The following is a 20345-nucleotide window of genomic DNA, read 5'->3' as shown; positions in this document are numbered from 1 at the left end:
GACAGTGAGAAGGAAAGAGAGGTACAAAGTTAGAACCAAAGCATCACTTTGGCTCATATAATGCTATGGACTGATCTCAAAGCTTCATGCTTAAAAGAGTCCAAAGCTTTATCCCCTGCACCATCTCCCAAGTTACTTTTTTTTTAAGTTATTTTATTTACTACATATGAGAGAAAGAAGAATTTCACACGAGACAAGAGAAAGAGAGAAAATAAAAAGCATCACTCAAGCATATATGCTCCTAGGGATCAACCTGGGAACCTCAGGCATCTAAGTCTACAACTCTGCCAGTTGAGTCTTCTCCCTAGACATATTTTATTTAAAAAAACAAAAAACAATTCACTTCCTAATTGATAAGGTCAATTGAACTGCTAATTGTAGGACTAGCTAACCTTCCAATGCCTGGATGATACTAATTAGAAGTATTAAGTTAAAAGAAAGTCCACTAAGCTTTCTTTTATTAAAATAAAATAACTAAATGACTAAAATAAAAACCAAAAGTTAATTATATGAATGCATAACAACATGGAAAAAGTAATTATTGGATGGGGGTAGATAGCATAATGGTTATGTGTTGTTAAAATTCGGAGGCTCCAGCTGGCCGGGCTAGCTTCACGGGCGGGTAACAGAGACGACCAGAGACATACGGCTGGGCAGGGAAGCTATATTTCTTTATTCAGGAACAACGATTTATAAACTAAGACAAACTAATCACCAAACAGAACTCTCTTGCCTCTTTCCCCCGCGGCGCCAAGCACTCTCTCACTCTGCAACTCTCCAACTCTCTAACTCTGGAACTCTGGAACCCTCTCAGGGTTCCTTGGGGTGGGGCCAAGTGGGCCGCGAAATTAGCAGGACTGATCCAATTTTCTTGGCGGGGGAGAGCTAGAACAACCCAATGTAAAGCATACAACAGTTATGCAAATAGACTCTCATGCCTGAGGCTTCAAAGTCCCAGGTTCTATCCCCTGCACCACCATAAGCCAGAGCTGAGCAGAGCTCTGGTAAAAAAAAAAAAAAAAAAGAAGAAGAAGAAGAAGAAAAAGAAAAAGAAGTAATTATTATTATTATTAAACTAAGAAAAGGTCAAGATGGGGGGAGTGTCTTCATTTGACTATGGTGGGCCAGTGCTACAATGTCTTTCCATGTTTGTGTGTGTGTGTCTCTCTGTCTCTCTCTCTCTCTCTCTCTCTCTCTCTCTCTGTCTGAAATATTAAAGAGAACAGAAGAAAAAGTCTGCCCAGATAGGAAAAAAAAAAAAACCTCTACATACACATACATCCAAATATACTTATTTCAATGCATCACCTCCCAGTACTCCCCCTTCCTTCACGCATACTACATATATTACTTTTTTTTTGCCTCCAGGGTTATTGCTGGGGCTCGGTACCTACTCCACGAATCCACTGCTCCTGGAGGTTATTTTTTCCCTTTTGCTGCCCTTGTTGTTTTACTGTTGTTGTGGTTATTATTATTGTTGTCACTGATGCCACTGTTGTTGGATAGGACAGAGAGAAATGGAGAGAGGAGGGGAAGACAGAGACGGGGAGAGAAAGACACCTGCAGACCTGTTTCACTGCCTGTGAAGTGACCCCCCTGCAGGTGGGGATCCTTGAGGCAGGTCTTTTTTTAATTTTTTTTAAAAAATATTTTATTTTATTTATTTATTCCCTTCTGTTGCCCTTGTTGTTTTATTGTTGTAGTTATTATTGTTGTTGTCGTCGTTGTTGGATAGGAGAGAGAGAAACAGAGAGAGGAGGGGAAGACAGAGAGGGGGAGAGAAAAATAGACACCTGCAGACCTGCTTCACTGCCTGTGAAGCGACTCCCCTGCAGGTGGCGAGCCAGGGTTCGAACCGGGATCCTTATGCCGGTCCTTGTGCTTTGCACCACACCTGCGCTTAACCCGCTGCGCTACAGCCCGACTCCCGAGGCAGGTCTCTCGCGCTTAACTCACTATGCTACTCTGCCCAACCCCCCACCCTCAAGATTACATTCTTATAGTACTTTAATACAGGAACAAATATAAATGAATTAAGGTAGAAATTTCAATTGCATTGTTTAGACTATCTAGTTGAAGTAAATAGCTTGGCAACCCAGGGTCAAGTAGTGGCACACCTGACTGAGTGCACATGTTACAATGGACAAGGACCCAGGTTCGAGGCCCCAGTCCTCACTTGCAGAAGGAAAGCTTTGCAAGTAGTGAAGCAGTGCTGCAGGTGTCTCTGTCTCTCTTCCTTTCTATCTCCCCCTTCCCTCTCAATTCCTGTCTCTATTCAATAAATAAATAAATATAATAAAAAATAAAAATAAGAAAGATCTCAGTAACCCCTTTTCCCAAATCCCCAAAGGATTATCTGCATTCCGAATCTTAGATTACAACAGAGAAAATAGGGAAAATACAGAACAGAGCAAATCCAACATTGCATTTCTATTTTTTAAAAAACTTCCTTTAATTTCTAAAATCATCTTTATTTATTTATTGGCTAGAGACAGTCAGAAATCGAGATGGAAGGGAGAGGGAGAGAGGGAGAGAATCTAAGTCCCAGGTCCAATCGTCCTGTCTTCTCCTTCCCTCCTTCCCTATCTCCACCTCCTTTCTCAATTACTCTCTGCCTGTATCTAAATTCTTTTAAAAGAAACCACTATTTAAAAAGGGAGAGAGAGAACACAAGAGAAACAGAGACACCTACAGACTTGCTTCACCACTGAAGCTTTCTCCCTGCAGGTGGGGACCAAGGGCTTGAACCTAGTCCTTATACATGTGTACTCAACTAGGTCCACCACCACCTGGCCCCCAAGGTTGCATTTCTAAATCCATCTATTGTTTGCAGAATTCCCACTATTAACAGAAGAAACAGTATACCAAGTCACAGCAATATAGTCAGGTTTCAGAGATGGCACACCTGGTAGAATAAACATTACAATGTGCAAATATCTGGATTCAAGCCCCCAGTCCCTACGCAATGGGGGAAGTAGTGCTGCAGATGTTTCTCTTTTTCTCTCCCTTTCTATCATTCCCATACCTCTCAATTTCTTCTGTCTCTCCCATACACACACACACACACACACACACACACACACACACATTTTTTATTTTTGCCTCCAGGGTTATTGCTGGGGCTCGGTGCCTGCACTATGAATCCACTGCTCTGGAGACAATTTCTCCCATTTTGTTGTCCTTGTTATTGCTGTTGTTGTTGGATAGAACAGTGAGAAATCAAGAGAGAGGAGGGAAGACCAAGAGGGGAGAGAAAGACAGATACCTGTAGACCTGCTTCACCGCTTGTGAAGCGACCCCGCCCCTGCAGGTTTGAACCGGGATCCTAAAGCTGGTTCTTGCACTTTGTGCCGTGTGTGTTTAACCCACTGCACTACCTCCTGGCCCACAAATAAAAATATTTTTTAAAAATGACACAGTCAGTCATGAACAGGAGGATAAAGAGATAATAAAGAAGCAAAAGAGGGAGAAGACAGAATAATTCTACAATGTTTTCACTGGAAATTGAAAACGTCGTATTTATGACTATGAAGGAAATATGAGATATTTAAAAAACAAAACAATGAGACACATTAGTGACTAAGCCTTTTAAAGAAAATATTGATCTCAGTGGTCTGGGAGAGACTGAAGTAGATAAAGCATTGGACTCTCAAGCATGAGGTCCCAAGTTCAATCCTAGGCAGCACATCTAACAGAGTGATGTCTGGTTCTCTCTCTCTCTCTCTCTCCCCTCCTATCACTCTCATTAATAAATAAATAAAATCTTTTTTAAAAAGAATACTAATCTCAGAGGAGGTATAAATATAAAAAAGAATACTAGAGGGCAGGGATACTGGGGAGGTGGATAGCATAATTATTATGAAAAAAAAAAAAAAAAGACTCTCATGCCTAAGGCTTGAAGGTCCCAGGCTCAAGCCTCCACACCACCATAAACCAGAGCTAAATAGTGCTCTGGTTCTAAATGCAGTAACACAAGCAAACAACAGGGAGATAGCATCCTTGGCAATGCAACAGTCAAAGAACCAGAGACCTCACCTTCAGTCTCTGGCACAATAAAGCAGAGCTGAGCAGTGCTCTGGTAACAAAAAGTGAAAAACAGAACAAGAAACTAGAGAACTTAATCAAGTGATAAAATACATGATAATGAGACCTGATTTGGGGGCCAGGTGGTGGCACACCTGGTTAAGTGCACACATTACACAAGGACCCAGGTTCAAGGCCCTGGTCCTCACCTGCAGGAGGAAAGCTTCAGAAGTGGTAAAGCAGATCTGTAGGTGTCTTTTTCCCTCTCCATCTCCCTCTGTCCTTTCAATTTCTCTCTGTCCCTATACAATAATAAATAAAAATATTTAAAGTATATATATTAAAAAGATAGCTGACTGCAATGAAGAAGGAGTCATGGTATGTTCTTATCTGACTCTGAGTCCTATCAGCCTGTATCCAACAAATAATACACTAAAGTTCTCATTGTTGTATCAGACTAGATAGGAAAATGTCTGTAGTGTCAAATTAATGCCTTCATTTTTTAAACATTTCTGAAAATTCTGATGACAAATAGAAATACACATGCATGTCAAAGTAGAACTGTTCTGAGAACATTCTGACACTTGATGTAATTGAATGCAATTAAATCACTGGAAGGAGACACACCAAGAGCGTAAGTAACAAAGCTTTGGCATGAGCACCACAAAATGGGCAGTCTTTGAACTGCAGTCTTACAAATCTTTTTCTTTTTGACCAGAACACTGGTTAGATTTGGCCTATGGTCATGCCAGGGATTGAATTTGGGACATTGGTGCCTTGGGCTAAGAGCCTGTTGCATAAACTACAGTTTCATCTATACTATCTCTGTGGTCCCATGTTTTTTTTAGATAGAAACAGAAAAGGGGTCACCAAAATAGGCCCTCTCATCTGAAAGGGTGCCTACTTTGCCATGTGTAAGATACAGGTTTGAGCCCCCAGTACCCCAACTGAATTACTATAGCACTGAGGGAAACTCTGGTGTTGTGATGTCTCTTCCTCTATCTGAAAAAACTGGCCCAAAGCAGTGAAGTCCAGGTCACAGCAAAAACATAAGATAGGGACCAGGCAGTAGCACAGCGGGTTAAGTGCATATGGCGCAAAGCTCAAGGATCAAGGATCCCAGTTTGAGACCCTGGGTCCCTACCTGCAGTGGGGTTGCTTTACAGATAATGAAGCAGGTCTGCAGGTGTTTGTCTGTCTCTCCCCCTATCTGTCTTCCCCTCCTCTCTCCATTTCTCTGTCCTGTCCAACGACAGCAGTAAGAACAAGAACAACAATGGTAACAACAACAATGTTAAAACAAGGGCAATGAAAGGGAAAAAATAGCCTCCAGGAGCAGTGGATTCGTAGTGCAGGCACTGAGGCCCAGCAATAACTTTGGAGGCAAAATAATAATAAGATAAAAAATAAATCTAAACAAAATATAGGCAGTGACAGGGAAGTTACCACAGTACCACTTCACCATCTGTGGAGTTTACCCTGGTGACTACCATCCACAGGGCCCCATGTGGAGCCAGGGCTTGAACCTGGCTTCTACTGTACCACAGAGTCTGCACTCTACCAGATAGGCTCTCTCTCAGCCCCCCAGTCCAATTTTTATTTTTGTTTTCATGAGAAAGAAGAAATGGGAGGGCAGGGGCAGATAGCATAATGGTTATAAAGAGACTTTCATGACCGAGGCTCCAAAGTCCCAGATTCAATCCCCTGCACCACCACAAGCCAGAGCTGAGTAGTGCTCTGATAAATAAAACAAAAACAAAAAAAGTAAAACTGGGAAGTGTTATGCATGTACAAACGATTGTATTTACTGTCGAATGAAAAAAAACATTAATTCCCCAATAAAGAAATTTAAAAAAAAGAAAAGAAATGGGATGGGGAGAGATAGTGTAGCAGTGATATAAAATGTTTTTCATGTTTAAGGTACCAAAGGTCCCAGGTTCAATCACTTGTACCACCATATGATATTCACTTTACAAGAGCAAGGTCTTGCTTGGGTTTGAGTCCCAGTACCACATGGGAATATCACAACCCTAATGGAAGCTCCACAGATGGTGGAGCCTCTCTGAATTAAAAAAAAAAAAAAGTCTGGATGCATCAGAATCACAAGTGACTAAGGCCCCAGCACCACAAAAAATAAGTTTATTGTCCTTCCATTTGTTGGGATATTATCTGAACCACAGCATAGCAGAAACTGTGGCTTAAGAGCAGACTCTCTGGTAACCAAATAGCTAAAGATGTGCATTAATACAGAATTGAAAAGGCTACTTTCCAGTAGGTGTAACTTATTTACAAAGGTGAATTTCACCACATACATATATCATCTTAAGACTTGTTTTGTTTGTTTGTTTGTTTGTTTGTTTGTATTTTTGCCTCCATGGTTATTGTTGGGGCTCGGTGCCTGCACTCCGAAACCACTGCTCCTGGAGGCCATTTTTCCCATTGTGTTGCCCTTGTTGTCGCCCTTGAGGTTATTGTTATTGTTGTTATAGCTGCTATTGTTGAATAGGACAGAGAGAAATCAAGAGAGGAGGGAAAGACAGAGGGGGAGAGAAAGACACCTGCAGACTTGCTTTACCACCTGTGAAGCAACGCCCCTTTAGGTGGGGAGCCAGGGGCTCAAACCAGGATCCTTAAGCCGGTCCTTGTGCTTTGCACCATGTGCACTTATGCCACTGTGCTACAACCCGGTCCCTATTTTTTTTTTTTTTTTTGCCTCCAGGGTTATTGCTGGGGCTCAGTACCTACACTAAGAATCCACTGCTCCTGGAGGCCATTTCCCCCATTTTGTTATCTCCCTTGCTATTGTTATTATTATTGTTACTGATGTTGTCATCGTTGGATAGGACAGAGAGAAATGGAGAGAGGAGGGGAAGACAGAGGGGGAGAGAAAGATAGACACCTGCAGACCTGCTTCACCACTTATGAAGCCAAATCCCTGCAGGTGGGGAGCCGGGGTCTCGAAGTGGGATCCTTATGCTGGTCCTTGCGCTTTGCACCATGTGTGCTTAACCTGCTGCGCTACCACCTGGCCCCCAAGACTTTTTTTTATCTTAAAGTAATTACCAGAGAGAGTCAGGCGGTAGCGCAGCAGGTTAAGTGCAGGTGGCGCAAAGTGCAAGTAAGGATCCCGGTTCAAGCCTCTGGATCCCCACCTGAGGGGAGTTGCTTCACAGGCGGTGAAGCATGTCTGCAGGTGTCTATATTTCTCTCCCCCTCTGTCTTCCCCTCCTCTCTCCATTTCTCTCTGTCCTAACAATGACATAAATAATACAACAATAATAACTACAACAACAATAAAAAAACAAGGGCAACAAAAGGGAAAATAATTCTTGGATGGACCTTGAAAAATTCATGTTATGTGAAATAAGTCAGAAACAGAAGGATGAATATGGGATGATCTCACTCTCAGGCAGAAGTTGAAAAACAAGATCAGAAACGAAAACACAAGTAGAACCTGAAATGTAATTGGCATATCACACCAAAGTAAAAGACTCTGGGGTGGGAGTGAGTGGGTGGGGAGAATACAGGTCCATGAAGGATGATAAATGACATAGTAGGGGTTGTATTGTTACATGGGAAACTGGGGAATGTTATGCATGTAAAAACTATTGTATTTACTGTTGAATGTAAAACATTAATTCCCCAATAAAGAAGTAAAAAAAGAAAAAAAGAAAAACAATTTTTAAAAAAGGGAAATAAATAAAATATAAAAAAATAAAAAATTATAATTACCAGTAAAAATTTTAACCATTCTGACTTAAACTATTGTGGAATTTAAATTATGAAATAAATTTTAGAGATCAGATGAAAAATCTCCCAATAACCAACATTCTCACACAGAATAAAAAGGACACATTTCACCACTGATTAGGACTATTCTATAAATCTCACCAGATTGATCAGTCTTCTCATCGCATGTTCATGAGAGCAAATACATTCACAGGGATCAAATCCACCTTCTGCCATGATTACTCAGCTTGGTTTAACTTGACTGTTAAAATCTAGGAGGAAGGAAAAACATTGTAAAAATACTATTCAATTATTTTTCTTGAGCTATAAAAACTATGTGTTGTATAGACTCATAATTGGCTTTTTTATTAGCTTAGTTATATATCTAATATTTCAGGAACTGTACCCAACACCTCCCACATGCATGACACTACTAAGAGGAAACCCTGGTCTAAGTTTTACTCTATACTCTTGGGGAGAGGGGATGGAGAGAAAAGCACTACCCAGTGCTTTTCCATGGATCAAATTTGGGACCACATGTATTCAGATCTTGCACTCTACTGCTGAGTTATCTCCTCAAAGCCATTTAATAGTTATTTTAATTTTTAATTTTTGCCACCAGAGTTACTGCTGGGGTTCAGTGCCTGTACAAGTTCACTAATATTTCTGGTGGCTAATCTATCTTTTTCTTCTCCTTTTTTCAATAGAGAGATAAGGAGGAAAGACCGAAAGGAAAGACAACTAAAGCACTGTTCTAGCACTCATGAAGCTTCTTCCCTGCAGGCAGAGTGCAAGAGCTTGGACCTTGGTCCTTGCACATTCAGTCATGTGTGCATTTTACTAGGTGAGCCATCATCACCCCACCCATATAATAGTTCCTTTAAACTCACCCCCACCCCCAGGAGTGAGCCCACTCTACCTTCCAGTCTGTGGGTGATGCTAGATCTTGAAGAACAATGGAATGCTAACTACCCCGAGACTCTCTGCATGCTGGCATGCTCCCAGGTATACAAGTCTTGCTGGCATGCTCCCAGGCACAGAAGTGTCACCCAATTAAAAAGGTGTTTGGACAAATTAAACTATATACACACGTACATATATGCACACACAGAAATACCTAGAATAGGCAATTCAGAGATGGGATGTAGAAGCATGGTTGTTGGGGGAAGGAGAGTGGGAAATTACTGCTTCAAGAGTAGTTTCTTGGGGGCGGAGTCAACACATGCCTGAGCTCTGCAAGGAGGCTACTTCAAAACTGGGAAGTTCAGATGAGGCCACAAGGTTCCAGATGCTACCAATGATGCCAACCGGACTTCCCTGGACAGATGACCCCACCAATGTGTCCTGGAGCCCCGCTTCCTCAGAGCCCCGCCTCACTAAGGAGAGAAACAGACTGGGAGTATGGATTGACCCATCAATGTCCATGTTCAGCGGGGAAGCAATTACAGAAGCCAGACCTTCCACCTTCTGCACCCCACAATGACCCTGGGTCCATGCTCCCAGAGGGATAAAGAACAGGAAAGCTATCAGGGGAGGGGAGGGGATACAGAGCTCTGGTGGTGGGAACTGTACCACTCTTACTCTATGGTCTTGTCAGTATTTCCATTTCATAAATAAATACACTAAAATAAAAAAAAAAAGGAAAGAGTAGTTTCTTTTGATATCTTATTTACTCATGAAGAAGATGGCAGAGAGAAAGAACCAGACATTACTCTTACTCTAGTACATGTGCTACCAGGGATTGAACTCAGGATCTCATGCTTGCGAGTTCTGTGTCCCTTCTACTGCGCCATCTCCTGGGCCACCACATGGAATTGTTTCTATTTGAGGAGTTTGTTTTAGAGCTAGATGGTGTTGACAGTTGAATGATATATAAAAAAAAAAATCACTCAGGTAGTGGGAGACAGCATAATGATCATGAGAAAAGACTCTTTTTTGCTAATTTATTTGATAGGACAGAGAGTAATTGAGAAGGGAGGGATGAGGGAAGGGGAGGCAGAGAAAGGAGAAAGAGACACCTGCAGCACTGCTTCACCATTCCTGAAGCTTTCTCCCTACCGGTAGGGACTGGGGGCTTTAACCTTTGCACATTTGAATGTGTGCAATCAACTCGCCAGGTCCCATGAAGACTTTCATGCCGAGAGTCCACGGTCCCAAGTTTAATCTCCTGTCCCCATGACCATTATCACCACTGCAAACCAGAAGTGAACAGCACCTGGGATAGGTGGGGGAAGAGTGTCAGGACTTGTGGAAGAAAAGGGGCATGCCACGAAGGACGATGGATGACCTAGAGGGGGTTGTACTGTTAAATGGGAAACTGGGGAACGTTATGCATGTACAAACTATTGCATTTACTGCTGAATGTAAAACATTAATTCCCCAATAAAGAAATAAATTTAAAAAAAAAAAAAGAAAGCCCTTGAAGGCAAGAGGCTGGCTCACTTAATGATGGCCTTTAAAAATATATATTTATTTATTTACTTATAAAAAAAAAAGGGGGGGTATGATTGCAAATTGGTATTGGCCTGCTTTTGGAAGTGAAAAAAATGTTCCAAGATCTATCATGCATTGGTTATATAATTCCATGATATCCTAAAAATTATTCCATTGTTTATTTTACTGCAGATAGAGACAGAGAGGGAGAAATACCACAGCACATGGTCCAGGAGGTGGCACAGTGGATAAAGCACTAGATTCTCAACCATAAGGTCCCAAGTTCAACCCCGGCAGCACATGTACCAGAGTGACGTCTGATTCTTTTCTCTCTCTCCTTTCTCATGAATAAATATTTTTTAAAAAATAGAGGTGCCACAGCACCAGAGTACTCTGTATATAATTCTAAAATTGTGATAAGCCAGGGTCCAGGTGGTGGCACACCCAGCTGAGCTCACACAGTACCCACACAGACCCAGCTGAGCTCACACAGCCCCGACTCCCCACCTGCAGAGGTGATGCCTCATGAGCAGTGAAGGACTTGAGGTGTCTTTCTCCCTGTCCTATCTAATAAAAAATGGGAAACTTAAAAAAAGAAAAAAAAGCAAAAAAGGAAAAATGGTCACTTGGGTTGGTAGATTTTTCCTGCAGACACCAAGCCCCAGTAATAACCCTGGTAACAGTTAAAAAAAAAAAAAAAGTGATAAGATGAGATATCAGAAGAATATATACATATACCTAAAAGCAGATAAAATCTTACCCTTTCCTGTAGTATAAAGTTCATCTTTGGCAGGGGGAGGGAGTTCTTTCAGAAACCTGTTTTTTAATTGTCTATTTTTTTTAAATTAGAATACTGCTCAATTCTGGCTTATGGTGGTGTGGGGAATAGAGTAAGTCTTTTTTGCATAACAACTATACTCTGAATTGTCTAATTTCCCATAAAAAGAAAAAGGTACCCAGACTGTACTGGTATGGACATAATCAAGTTCCACTAACAAATATAACATAATGGTTATGCAAAACACTTCCATGCCTGCGGCTTCAAGATCCCAGGTTCAGTCGCTATCACCACTATAAACCACAGCTGAGCAGTGCTCTGATTAAAAACATAATTAGCTAATGAAATAAAGACTTAAAAAATTAAAACACACAAATAGATGGGAGAGAGCAAGGATCCAAACATCATTCTGGCTTACGTGATGCTAAGGATCAAATGTACGTATGTAAGTCCAGCACTTTACACACTGCACACCTCCCAGGTCACATCTACTTAGATTTTTTTTTTTAATTTATTCCCTTTTGTTACCCTTGTTGTTTTATTGTTGTAGTTATTATTGTTTTCATCGTTGTTGGATAGAACAGAGGGATGGAGAGATGAGGGGAAGGCAGAGAGGTTGGAGAGAAAGATACCTGCAGACCTGCTTCATTGCTTGTGAAGTGACTTCTCTGCAGGTGGGAAGCCAGGGGCTCAAACCAGGATCCTTACTCCAGTCCTTGTGCTTTGCACCACCGGCACTTAACCCTCTGCGCTACCACCTGACTCCCAAGATTTTTTAAAAAACATTTATTTATTCCCTTTTGTTGCCCTTGTTGTTTTATTGTTGGAGTTGTTGTTACTGATGTCATCATTGTTGGTTAGGACAGAGAGAAATGGAGAGAGGAGGGGAGACAGGGAGGGGGAGAGAAAGATAGACACGTGCAGACCTGCTTCACCGCCTGTGAAGGGACTCCCCTGCAGGTGGAGAGCTGGGGGCTCGAACAGGGATCCTTACGTCAGTCCTTGTACTTTGCACCTCCTGTGCTTAATCCACTGTGCTACCACCCGACTCTCTCTACTAAGATTTTTTTTAAGAATAATTTAGGAAACCGTAGACGCACTCCAAGGAGGAATAAAGGAACAGAGGGAGCAAGAGCTTACTAAGACTTTTAAGAACAAAATTAGACTACAACAACACCTAATAGCTATTCAGTCCTGTAGTTTCTTTTTTTTTTTTATATTTTATTTTATTTATTTATTCCCTTTTGTTGTCCTTGTTGTTTTATTGTTGTAGTTATTATTGTTGTCGTCATTGTTGGATAGGACAGAGAGAAACGGAGAGAGGAGGGGAAGACAGGGGGAGAGAAAGACACCTGCAGACCTGCTTCACCGCCTGTGAAGGGACTCCCCTGCAGGTGGGGAGCCGGGGTTCGAACCGGGATCCTTATGCCGGTCCTTGTGCTTTGAGCCACCTGCGCTTAACCCGCTGCGCTACAGCCCGACTCCCTCAGTCCTGTAGTTTCTGAACACAGATATACTAAAAGAGCACTAGCACACTGAGTTGTGATAAAGACTTGTGTCTGTCATTGTACAACTACCTCCTGCAAAATATATGATTTTTTAACATTTATTTTTATTATTTATGTATTATTGGATAGAGACAGAGAGAGACTGAGAAGGGTAGGGGAGAGAGAGACATAAAGAGACAGAGAGATACTTGCTTCACTTCCTCCCTACAGGTGGGGGTCAGGGGCTTGAACCCGGGTTCTCATGCAATGTAATGTGAGCGCTTAACCAGGTGCGCCACCACCTGGCCCCAAAATGATTAAAACTAGTGGTCTGGGAGATGGCGCAGTGGATAAAACATTGGATTCTCAACCATGAGGTCCTGAGTTCGATCCCCAGAAACACATGTACCAGAGTGATGTCTGGTTCTATCTCATGAATAAATTCTTTAAAAAAAAAAAAGATTAAAACTAAGTTTTCACAATAAATGAAACAGAAATTGCTGTAAAAGATTTAAGATTTATAAATTTCAAATACATTTAGAGAAAAAGTCTTTTAATATTATGGAAATAATTAGTCTCATAACAAATTTGTGAAGATTTAGTAATAAGATATATTTAAGCGAAACTTTGCTTTGAGCCTTTTTCTCAACATAAAATGCAAACTACAGTCTACCTAAGACAAAAGAACATGATCAATAACTGACACCAGGACAAGTAAATTCAGCCTATGCATTCTGAAATTCATTAGTAGTTAGCACTGCTTTATTAAAGATATTGGAGTGGGGGTAGACAGCATACCAGATAGGCAGAGAGACTCATGCCTGGGGCTCCAAAGACCCAGGTTCAATCCCCAAAACCACTATAAGCCAGAGATGAGCAGTGTGCTGGTAAAAAAATAAATAAATAAAATAAAATTATACATATATTTTTTAATTTTTTTAATTTTTGTTTTTTAACCAGAGCACTGTTCAGCTCTGGCTTATGGTGGTACAAGGGATTGAACCTGGGACTTTGGTGCCTCAGGCATGAGTCTGTTTGCATAACCATTATGCTATCTACCCTCCGCCCCTAAATTATACATATTAATATACTGTTATTAGTCAGAGAGAAGAGAACCAGTTTACTACTCTGACATATGCTGTGCCAGGAATCAATAATATATTGATTCAGGACACTCAGGACATTCTGCACTTAAGTCCTATGTTTTGCCACCACTCTACCTCCCTGGCCAAAACTTTAGCTTTTTTCCTACACTGTAACTCCAGAAGAATATTCAGTAATTTGTGTATTATCGTTCATTTATTTGAACTTCCGGCTCTGTTTCAATTTTTGATAAACTCACGCTGACTTCTTTATGTGAATGTCTTTTATAGGTTTATGTGAAAGTAAGTTTTTATTTTTACTGAAAGAATAAAAGTTTAGCTGTGTGTGCAATAAGTAATTTTTAATTTATTAACTGGGGGATTAATGTTTTACAGTCAACAGAAAATACAAGTTTGTACATGCATAACATTTCTCAGTTTTCCACAACCCCCACTAGGTCCTTTGTCATTCTTTTCCAGGACCTGTACTCTCCACAACCACCCCCCCCCGGGTCTTTTACTTTGGTGCAATACACCAAATAGTAAGTTTTTATTGGTTAGGGGAATAGCTCAACTGGTTGAGCATGGACTTGCATGCCTGAGAGTCCTGGCTTGATCTCCTGCAACCGCTTATACCGGGAAGGAGTTCTCACTTCTCTCCTCTCTGCCTCATGTAACAGATCAAATAAACCATTAAATACATATTTTTAGTTACTAAAAACCGTAAGACAAGGCTATTGTTAAGCCTTTAAATCATTAACAAAATTATATTTTGTCACAACTCCCCACCCCCTAAAAAACAGCTTCTTGAGGGCAAGAACCTTAGTTACATCACACTGTCTCCAAACATCTCCCTCACTGCCTAAGTACAGCATTCAGTGAATAAATATTTACTGGATTCTTGAAGTTTACTTTCTTTATATCTATATATGCCAGGAACATGTAAACCAACTAGGTTCTTAAAGTACACTGCAATTCTAGCCTCAAGTAAAATGAGGTGTATTTACTAATAGGGCATTTCTCAATAACACTATGCTTCTGTGAAACTATCTTCATATAAACTTGAACTTTTTTTTAACTTTATTTTGCCTCCAGGGTTATTTCTGGGACTCTGTGCCTACACCACGAATCCACTGCTCCCAGAGGCCAGTTTTTTTCCCTTTTGTTGCCCTTGTTGCTTAACATTGTTGTGGTTATTATTATTGCTGTTATTGTTGTCATTGTGCTTGGATAGGACAGAGAGAAATGGAGAAAGGAGGGGAAGACAGAGGGGGAGAGAGAAAGACAGACACCTGCAGACTTGCTTCACTGCCTGTGAAGCAATGCCCCTGCAGGTGGGGAGCGGAGGGCTCGAACCGGGATCCTTACATCAGTCCTTGTGCTTCATGCCATGTTCACTAAACCCACTGCACTAGTGCCCGACCCCCTTGAACTGTTTTAACTACTTTTCTGTTTTCAATTAAATAGTTTATATTTCTTAAATATTGTATGTGTGTGTGTGTGTCCTCTTTGGAGGACTGGATGGCAGTACACCTGGTAAAACACATACATTATCATGCAGAAGGACCTGAGTTCAAGCCCAAGATACTCTCCTGCATGGAAGAAGCTTCATAAGCAGTGAAACAGTGCTGCCGGTCTCTTCCTCTGCTTCTCTCTCCCTCTCCCTCTCCCCCCATTCCCTCTCACTTTCTCCATCTCTATCAAAAACAAAAAGCAGTAAGACAAAAACAACAAAGAAAAAAAAAACAGCTGCTGGGAGCAGTATATTCATCATGCAAACACTGAGCCCCAGCAATAATCCTGGTGGCAATTAAAAAAAAAAAAAGTTCTTGGGCAGGGGTAAATAGTATAATGGTTATGCAAACTTTCCCAGGTTCAAAAGCCAGAGCTGCACCACCATAAACCAGAGCTGCTCAGTGATCTGAGGGGGAAAAAAATCTCTTTTGGGGGTGGGATGTGACTCGGGAGAGTGCACAAGGCACCACATGTGAAGAACTGGGTTCAAGCTCCCAGTCCCCACCTAGTGGAAGGCAGCTTCACAAGTAGTGGAGCACTATGGCAGGCTGGTCAATCTCTTCCCATCCCTCCCATCCCCTCTTCCTTCCCCCCCCCCCTTGAAGAAAGGCAGTTGGGGGACAGAAAGATACACAGAAAGACAGACAAGGAGAGGGTTAAGGTGAGACAGTCACAGGGAGCAGTAGAGTCAAGCAGGCAGAGTCTCAGCACTAGACCTTCTGGCAAAATAAATACAATTTAAATTTTTAAAAAATTTCCTTTGGTTGGAACTTTAGAGTTAAGTCTTAAATGTACTAGAGCAAAAACTCAATCCCACTCCACATTTAAATCTCTAGTCTGCAGAGGCAATCAGAAGTTATTCTGGGAAAGAACTGTGTTACTGGAATAAAAATTCTACAATATCAGACTCAAACATATCTTTGATAGAAAGTAATTTAAAGGGAGCCAGGCGGTAGAGCAGCTGGTTAAGCGTACGTGGCGCAAAGTATAAGGACCAGTGGAAGGATCCCAGTTCGAGCCCCCAGCTCCCCAGCTGCAGGGGAGTCGCTTCACAGGTGGTGAAGCAGGTTGCAGGTATCTTTCTCTCCCCCCGTCTTCCCTCCTTTCTTCATTTCTCTCTGTCCTATCCAATAACAATAATAACTACAACAATAAAAAACAAGGGCAACAAAAAGGGAATAAATAAATAAATCTTAAAAAAAAAAGAAAGTAATTTAAAACAATGCTTTTGCCTTTCATGTTTCAAAAGAGTTGTTCACCTTTTCAATATATACCTAATGTGAGGAAAAGACTAAGTAATACCAAAGTCATGGGCTTGAACTTGAAGACAACTAGCTTTAGGTGTAAGTTATGAGAATAGGAACAGTTGGGGGTCCAGCGCTAGTGCAGGGAGTGGGTTAAGCACACGGTCAAGGACCAACATAAGGATCCTGGTTTGAGCCCCCAGCTCCCCACCTGTAGGAGGGGTCTCTTCACAGGTGGTGAAGCAGGTCTGCAGGTGTCAATCTTTCTCTCTCCCTCTCGATTTCTATCTGTCCTATCCAGCAACAACAATGACAACAACAACAAGGGTAACAAGGGCAACAAAATGGGAGCAGTGGATTCGTAGTGCAGGCACCAAGCCCTGGAGGAAAAAGAGAAAGAAAGAAAGAAAGAAAGAAAGAAAGAAAGAAAGAAAGAAAGAAAGAAAGAAGGAAGGAAGGAAGGAAGGAAGGAAGGAAGGAAGGAAGGAAGGAAGGAAGGAAGGAAGGAAGGAAGGAAGGAAGGAAGGAAGGAAGGAAGGAAGGAAGGAAGAAAGAAAGAAAGAAAGAAAGAAAGAAAGAAAGAAGGAACAGTATATTCAAAACAGTATAACAAATATTCAAAATAATCCACAGAAGGAAGTAAACCAGGCAGATGAAATTTTAAACATGGCCATGAAGACTGCTTACCTAGTGCAGTGACTCTGCACAAAGGCCTTCATGCCTGAGGCAGCAGAGCTTCAGGTTCAAACCCCAGCCTCACCAAAAACCAGAGGTACACCCCTCTCATAAACAAGCAAACAAACAAACAAAAAACCTTTGGGGGCCAGGTGGTGGCACACCGGGTTAAGCACAAGGACTGCACAAGGATCCTGGTTTGAGTCTCCGGTTCCCTACCTGCAGTGGGGTAGCTCCACAAGCGGTGAAGCAGGTCTGCAGATGTCTGTCTTTCACTCCTGCTCTCTATCTCCCCCTCCCCTCTCAAATTCTGTCCTATCCAATAAAATGGGGGAAAGGCCCCCAGGAGTAGTAGATTCATGGCAGCACCAAGTCCCAGCAGTAACCACCCCCTTAAAAAAAAAATGGCCATAAGGTGCTTACTGGAAGATAATTGTTGAGGTTGCTGACAGGCACTGACAATTTCTTGTATTATTCATTTCTGCATATTTAATTTTTCCAAGTTGCATTTACAAATAATACTTTTGGGCTGGCAAAATAGCTCACTTGAATACTGTGCTGCTTTGCTATCTGTGCAACTCAGTTTCAAGCCTGGCCCTCCTCACATCAAAGGATGTTTTGGTGCTGTGATCTCTTTCATTCTCTGTCTCTCTCAAAAGAAAAATTAAAAGGGAGTTGGGCGGTAGCGCAGAGGGTTAAGTGTAGTGGCGCAAAGCACAAGGACAGGAGCAAGAATCCCAGTTCCAACCCCTGGCTTCCCACCTGTAGGGGAGTTGCTTCACAAGTGTCTCTCTCCCCATTTTCCCCTCTGTTGGTAACATGTGTAAGCCTGATAGAGCTTAGGGAGAACCACCCCTATCTTTGGATGGAGGTCTGAGAAGATAACCTCTTGATAAGTCTCTCTCAACCGAGGTGAGCATAAGGGGGGAAACTCAGACTTGGTTCTTCCCTTCTTGACTCTCAGGCCCACAGATACCCCAGTACTTCCCTCCATCAACCACAGGCCACATGGCCGCAGATTCACTTATTCAAAGTCACCTTCTGATCACAGAAGAACACACCTTATCACACACTTCATCACACACCTCAGACCCCAGACAAGAGAAATTCCAAACTATATGGCCTTTTGATATCCATCTTCTCTCTGTCTCACCCTACGGGTTTAACCCCTGTGCCTCTCTCAAATACCTTTAGATAATTAAGTTGCTTGTGTCATGGAGAATAACTGTCTTGTATCTCATCAATTCCTGTCATACCAACCCCCTACCTTAGGGGCATGCTGACTGTTAAGAAACCTGTAATTTCTGTCATATTTCAACAATAATTAACTTCATTGCTTTTCTATTTAACTCATGTCCACTTTGATAATAAACGGACTCTAGGATTCTGGGATTCTAGGACTCAGATTCTAGGCACGCTAAGAGTCCCCTGGTGTCTTTTACTTCGTGTCACCCCTGTCGTGAGCGAGAAAGAACCAGCCCGTTACCTTTCCCCTGGAGGCCACCCCGCCAGAGAAGGAGAGAGACACCCCGAAACCCCTCCTCTCTCCATTTCTCTCTGTCCTATCAACAACATCATCAATAACAGCAATAATAAAAAAACAAGGTCAACAAAAGGGAATAAATATTTTTTTTAAAAAAGAAAAATTAAACAGTCTGTTAAACAGAATTAAACAAAATTAAACAGAATAGTTTGTTCCCATTATAATTAGTATTTATGATGGCAATCTGACTTGAGGTATTTTTTTAGTTTCCACAGGTGATATTTTAATGTGTCATGAAGTGTCGGGAGCTGCAGGTCCCTTGTAAGGCAATGCCCCTGGGCTTGTGAGCAAAAGGCCTGCAAAGCAGCCTTTCTGCAAAGCTCCTCACATTTTTCTCCTAATTGGATCAAAAAGAATTGAAGATATACATCAAAAGGAACTGAAAGTAAGATGAACATTTTGCAGACTCCCTGAAAAAATTAAATTGTCTACATGAACTACTGTCCCAAGTGTATCTTGCTTATGTTTTGAGAAACTGTACTTTGCTTATGCACCTGGATTATGTTTTGAGAAACCTTGTGCAGAGCCGGCATGATTAAGCTTCTTGCTGTGTGTGTTATAAAAGGACTGTGAGAAAATAAACTGGTGCTCTCAATCATTGGACTGTTGGCCCCTCCCGATCCCATCTTTTGTATGTCTGTCTTTTCTTTATCCTCATGCCCTCTCCAGGTTTCGGTTCGACTCGTCGGCTGGCACCGACAATGAAGGTCACCCATTTCTAAACAACTCTTAGCACAGAAAAGCAGTGAAATGATGTACTCTGTGTTAGGAGACCAATATAATTCCTCAGATCTATGTTAGTCCCTCCTTCCTCTACAATTAATAAACTTTCCTGGTAGAGTTCAGAAAAACTGTTGAATCAACCTGTTCCTACATAGGTTGAGGAATTTTCCAGAGCTGTTAACCAATCAGTTATTAGAACCTTTTTTTTTTTAATATTTTACTTATTTATTTACTGGATACAGAGATAAATTGAGAGGGAAGAGGGACACAGAGAGGGAGAGAGAAACCTGCCTATAACTTCCCTCCCTGCACTTAGGGACCAGGGGCTTGAATCTGGGTCCTTGTGCACTGTAATGTGAGTGCTTAACCAGGTGTGCCACCGCCTATCCCCTCATTAGAACCTTCAACACTCCAGCTCAGGCTAGGTGAGTTTAAGCACCAAAGTCACTATATACTTTAAACTTTAGACAAAGTGGTGGCCCAGGAGGTGGTGCAGTGGATAAAGCACTGGACTGTTTTTAACCAGAGCACTGTTCAACTGTGGTTTATAGTGGTGCTGGTTTGTGGTACTAGAAGCTCTTAGCCTCAGGCTTGAAATCAGTCTGCATAATCATCTTGTTTCCCTAGCCCAAAGCACCAGACTCTTAAACATCATGTCCTGACTTAAACCCTGACAGTACATAAAACAGAAGGAAGCTCTGGTACTGTCATAAAATATGTAAGTCTTAAAAAATAACTATTAGGGGCTGGGTGGTGGCGCACCTGGTTGAGCACACATGTTACAGTGCACAAGGACCCAGGTTCGAGTCCCCGGTCCCCACCTGCAGGGGAAAACTTCACGAGCAATGAAGCAGTGCTGTAGGTGTCTCTCTTCCTCTCTGTCCCCCCTTCCCTATCGATTTCTGGCTGTCTCTATCCAATAAATAAAGATAATAAAAACTTTTTTTTAATAATAGCTATTAGGGGGCTGGGTGGTAGTGCAGCTGGTTAAGTACACATGGCACAAAGCCCAAGGGCCTGCACAAGGATCCCAGTTCAAGCCCCTTGCTCCCCACCTACGGGGGGGGTCATTTCACAGGCAGTGAAGCAGGTCTGCAGGTGTTTATCTTTCTC

The 20345-nt window shown here is 41.8% G+C and overlaps 1 protein-coding gene across 1 annotated transcript in view; it reads right to left on the bottom strand.

Moving 5' to 3' along the window:
• SMIM14 (small integral membrane protein 14) overlaps window positions 1-20345 on the bottom strand; it is a 56843-nt gene that overhangs the window by 13154 nt on the left and 23344 nt on the right. Inside the window, exon 2 of the mRNA XM_007522784.3 lies at window positions 7915-8024. Coding sequence (XP_007522846.1) covers window positions 7915-7989 — 75 coding nt within the window. The 5' untranslated portion in view covers window positions 7990-8024. The remainder of the gene's footprint in view (window positions 1-7914; window positions 8025-20345) is intronic.

The sequence above is a fragment of the Erinaceus europaeus genome, chromosome 3, assembly GCF_950295315.1.
Source record: "Erinaceus europaeus chromosome 3, mEriEur2.1, whole genome shotgun sequence".
In the NCBI taxonomy this organism is placed as follows: Eukaryota; Metazoa; Chordata; class Mammalia; order Eulipotyphla; family Erinaceidae; genus Erinaceus; species Erinaceus europaeus.
Note: the sequence above shows the minus strand (reverse complement) of the source record. Positions and strands in the feature narration are given on the sequence as shown.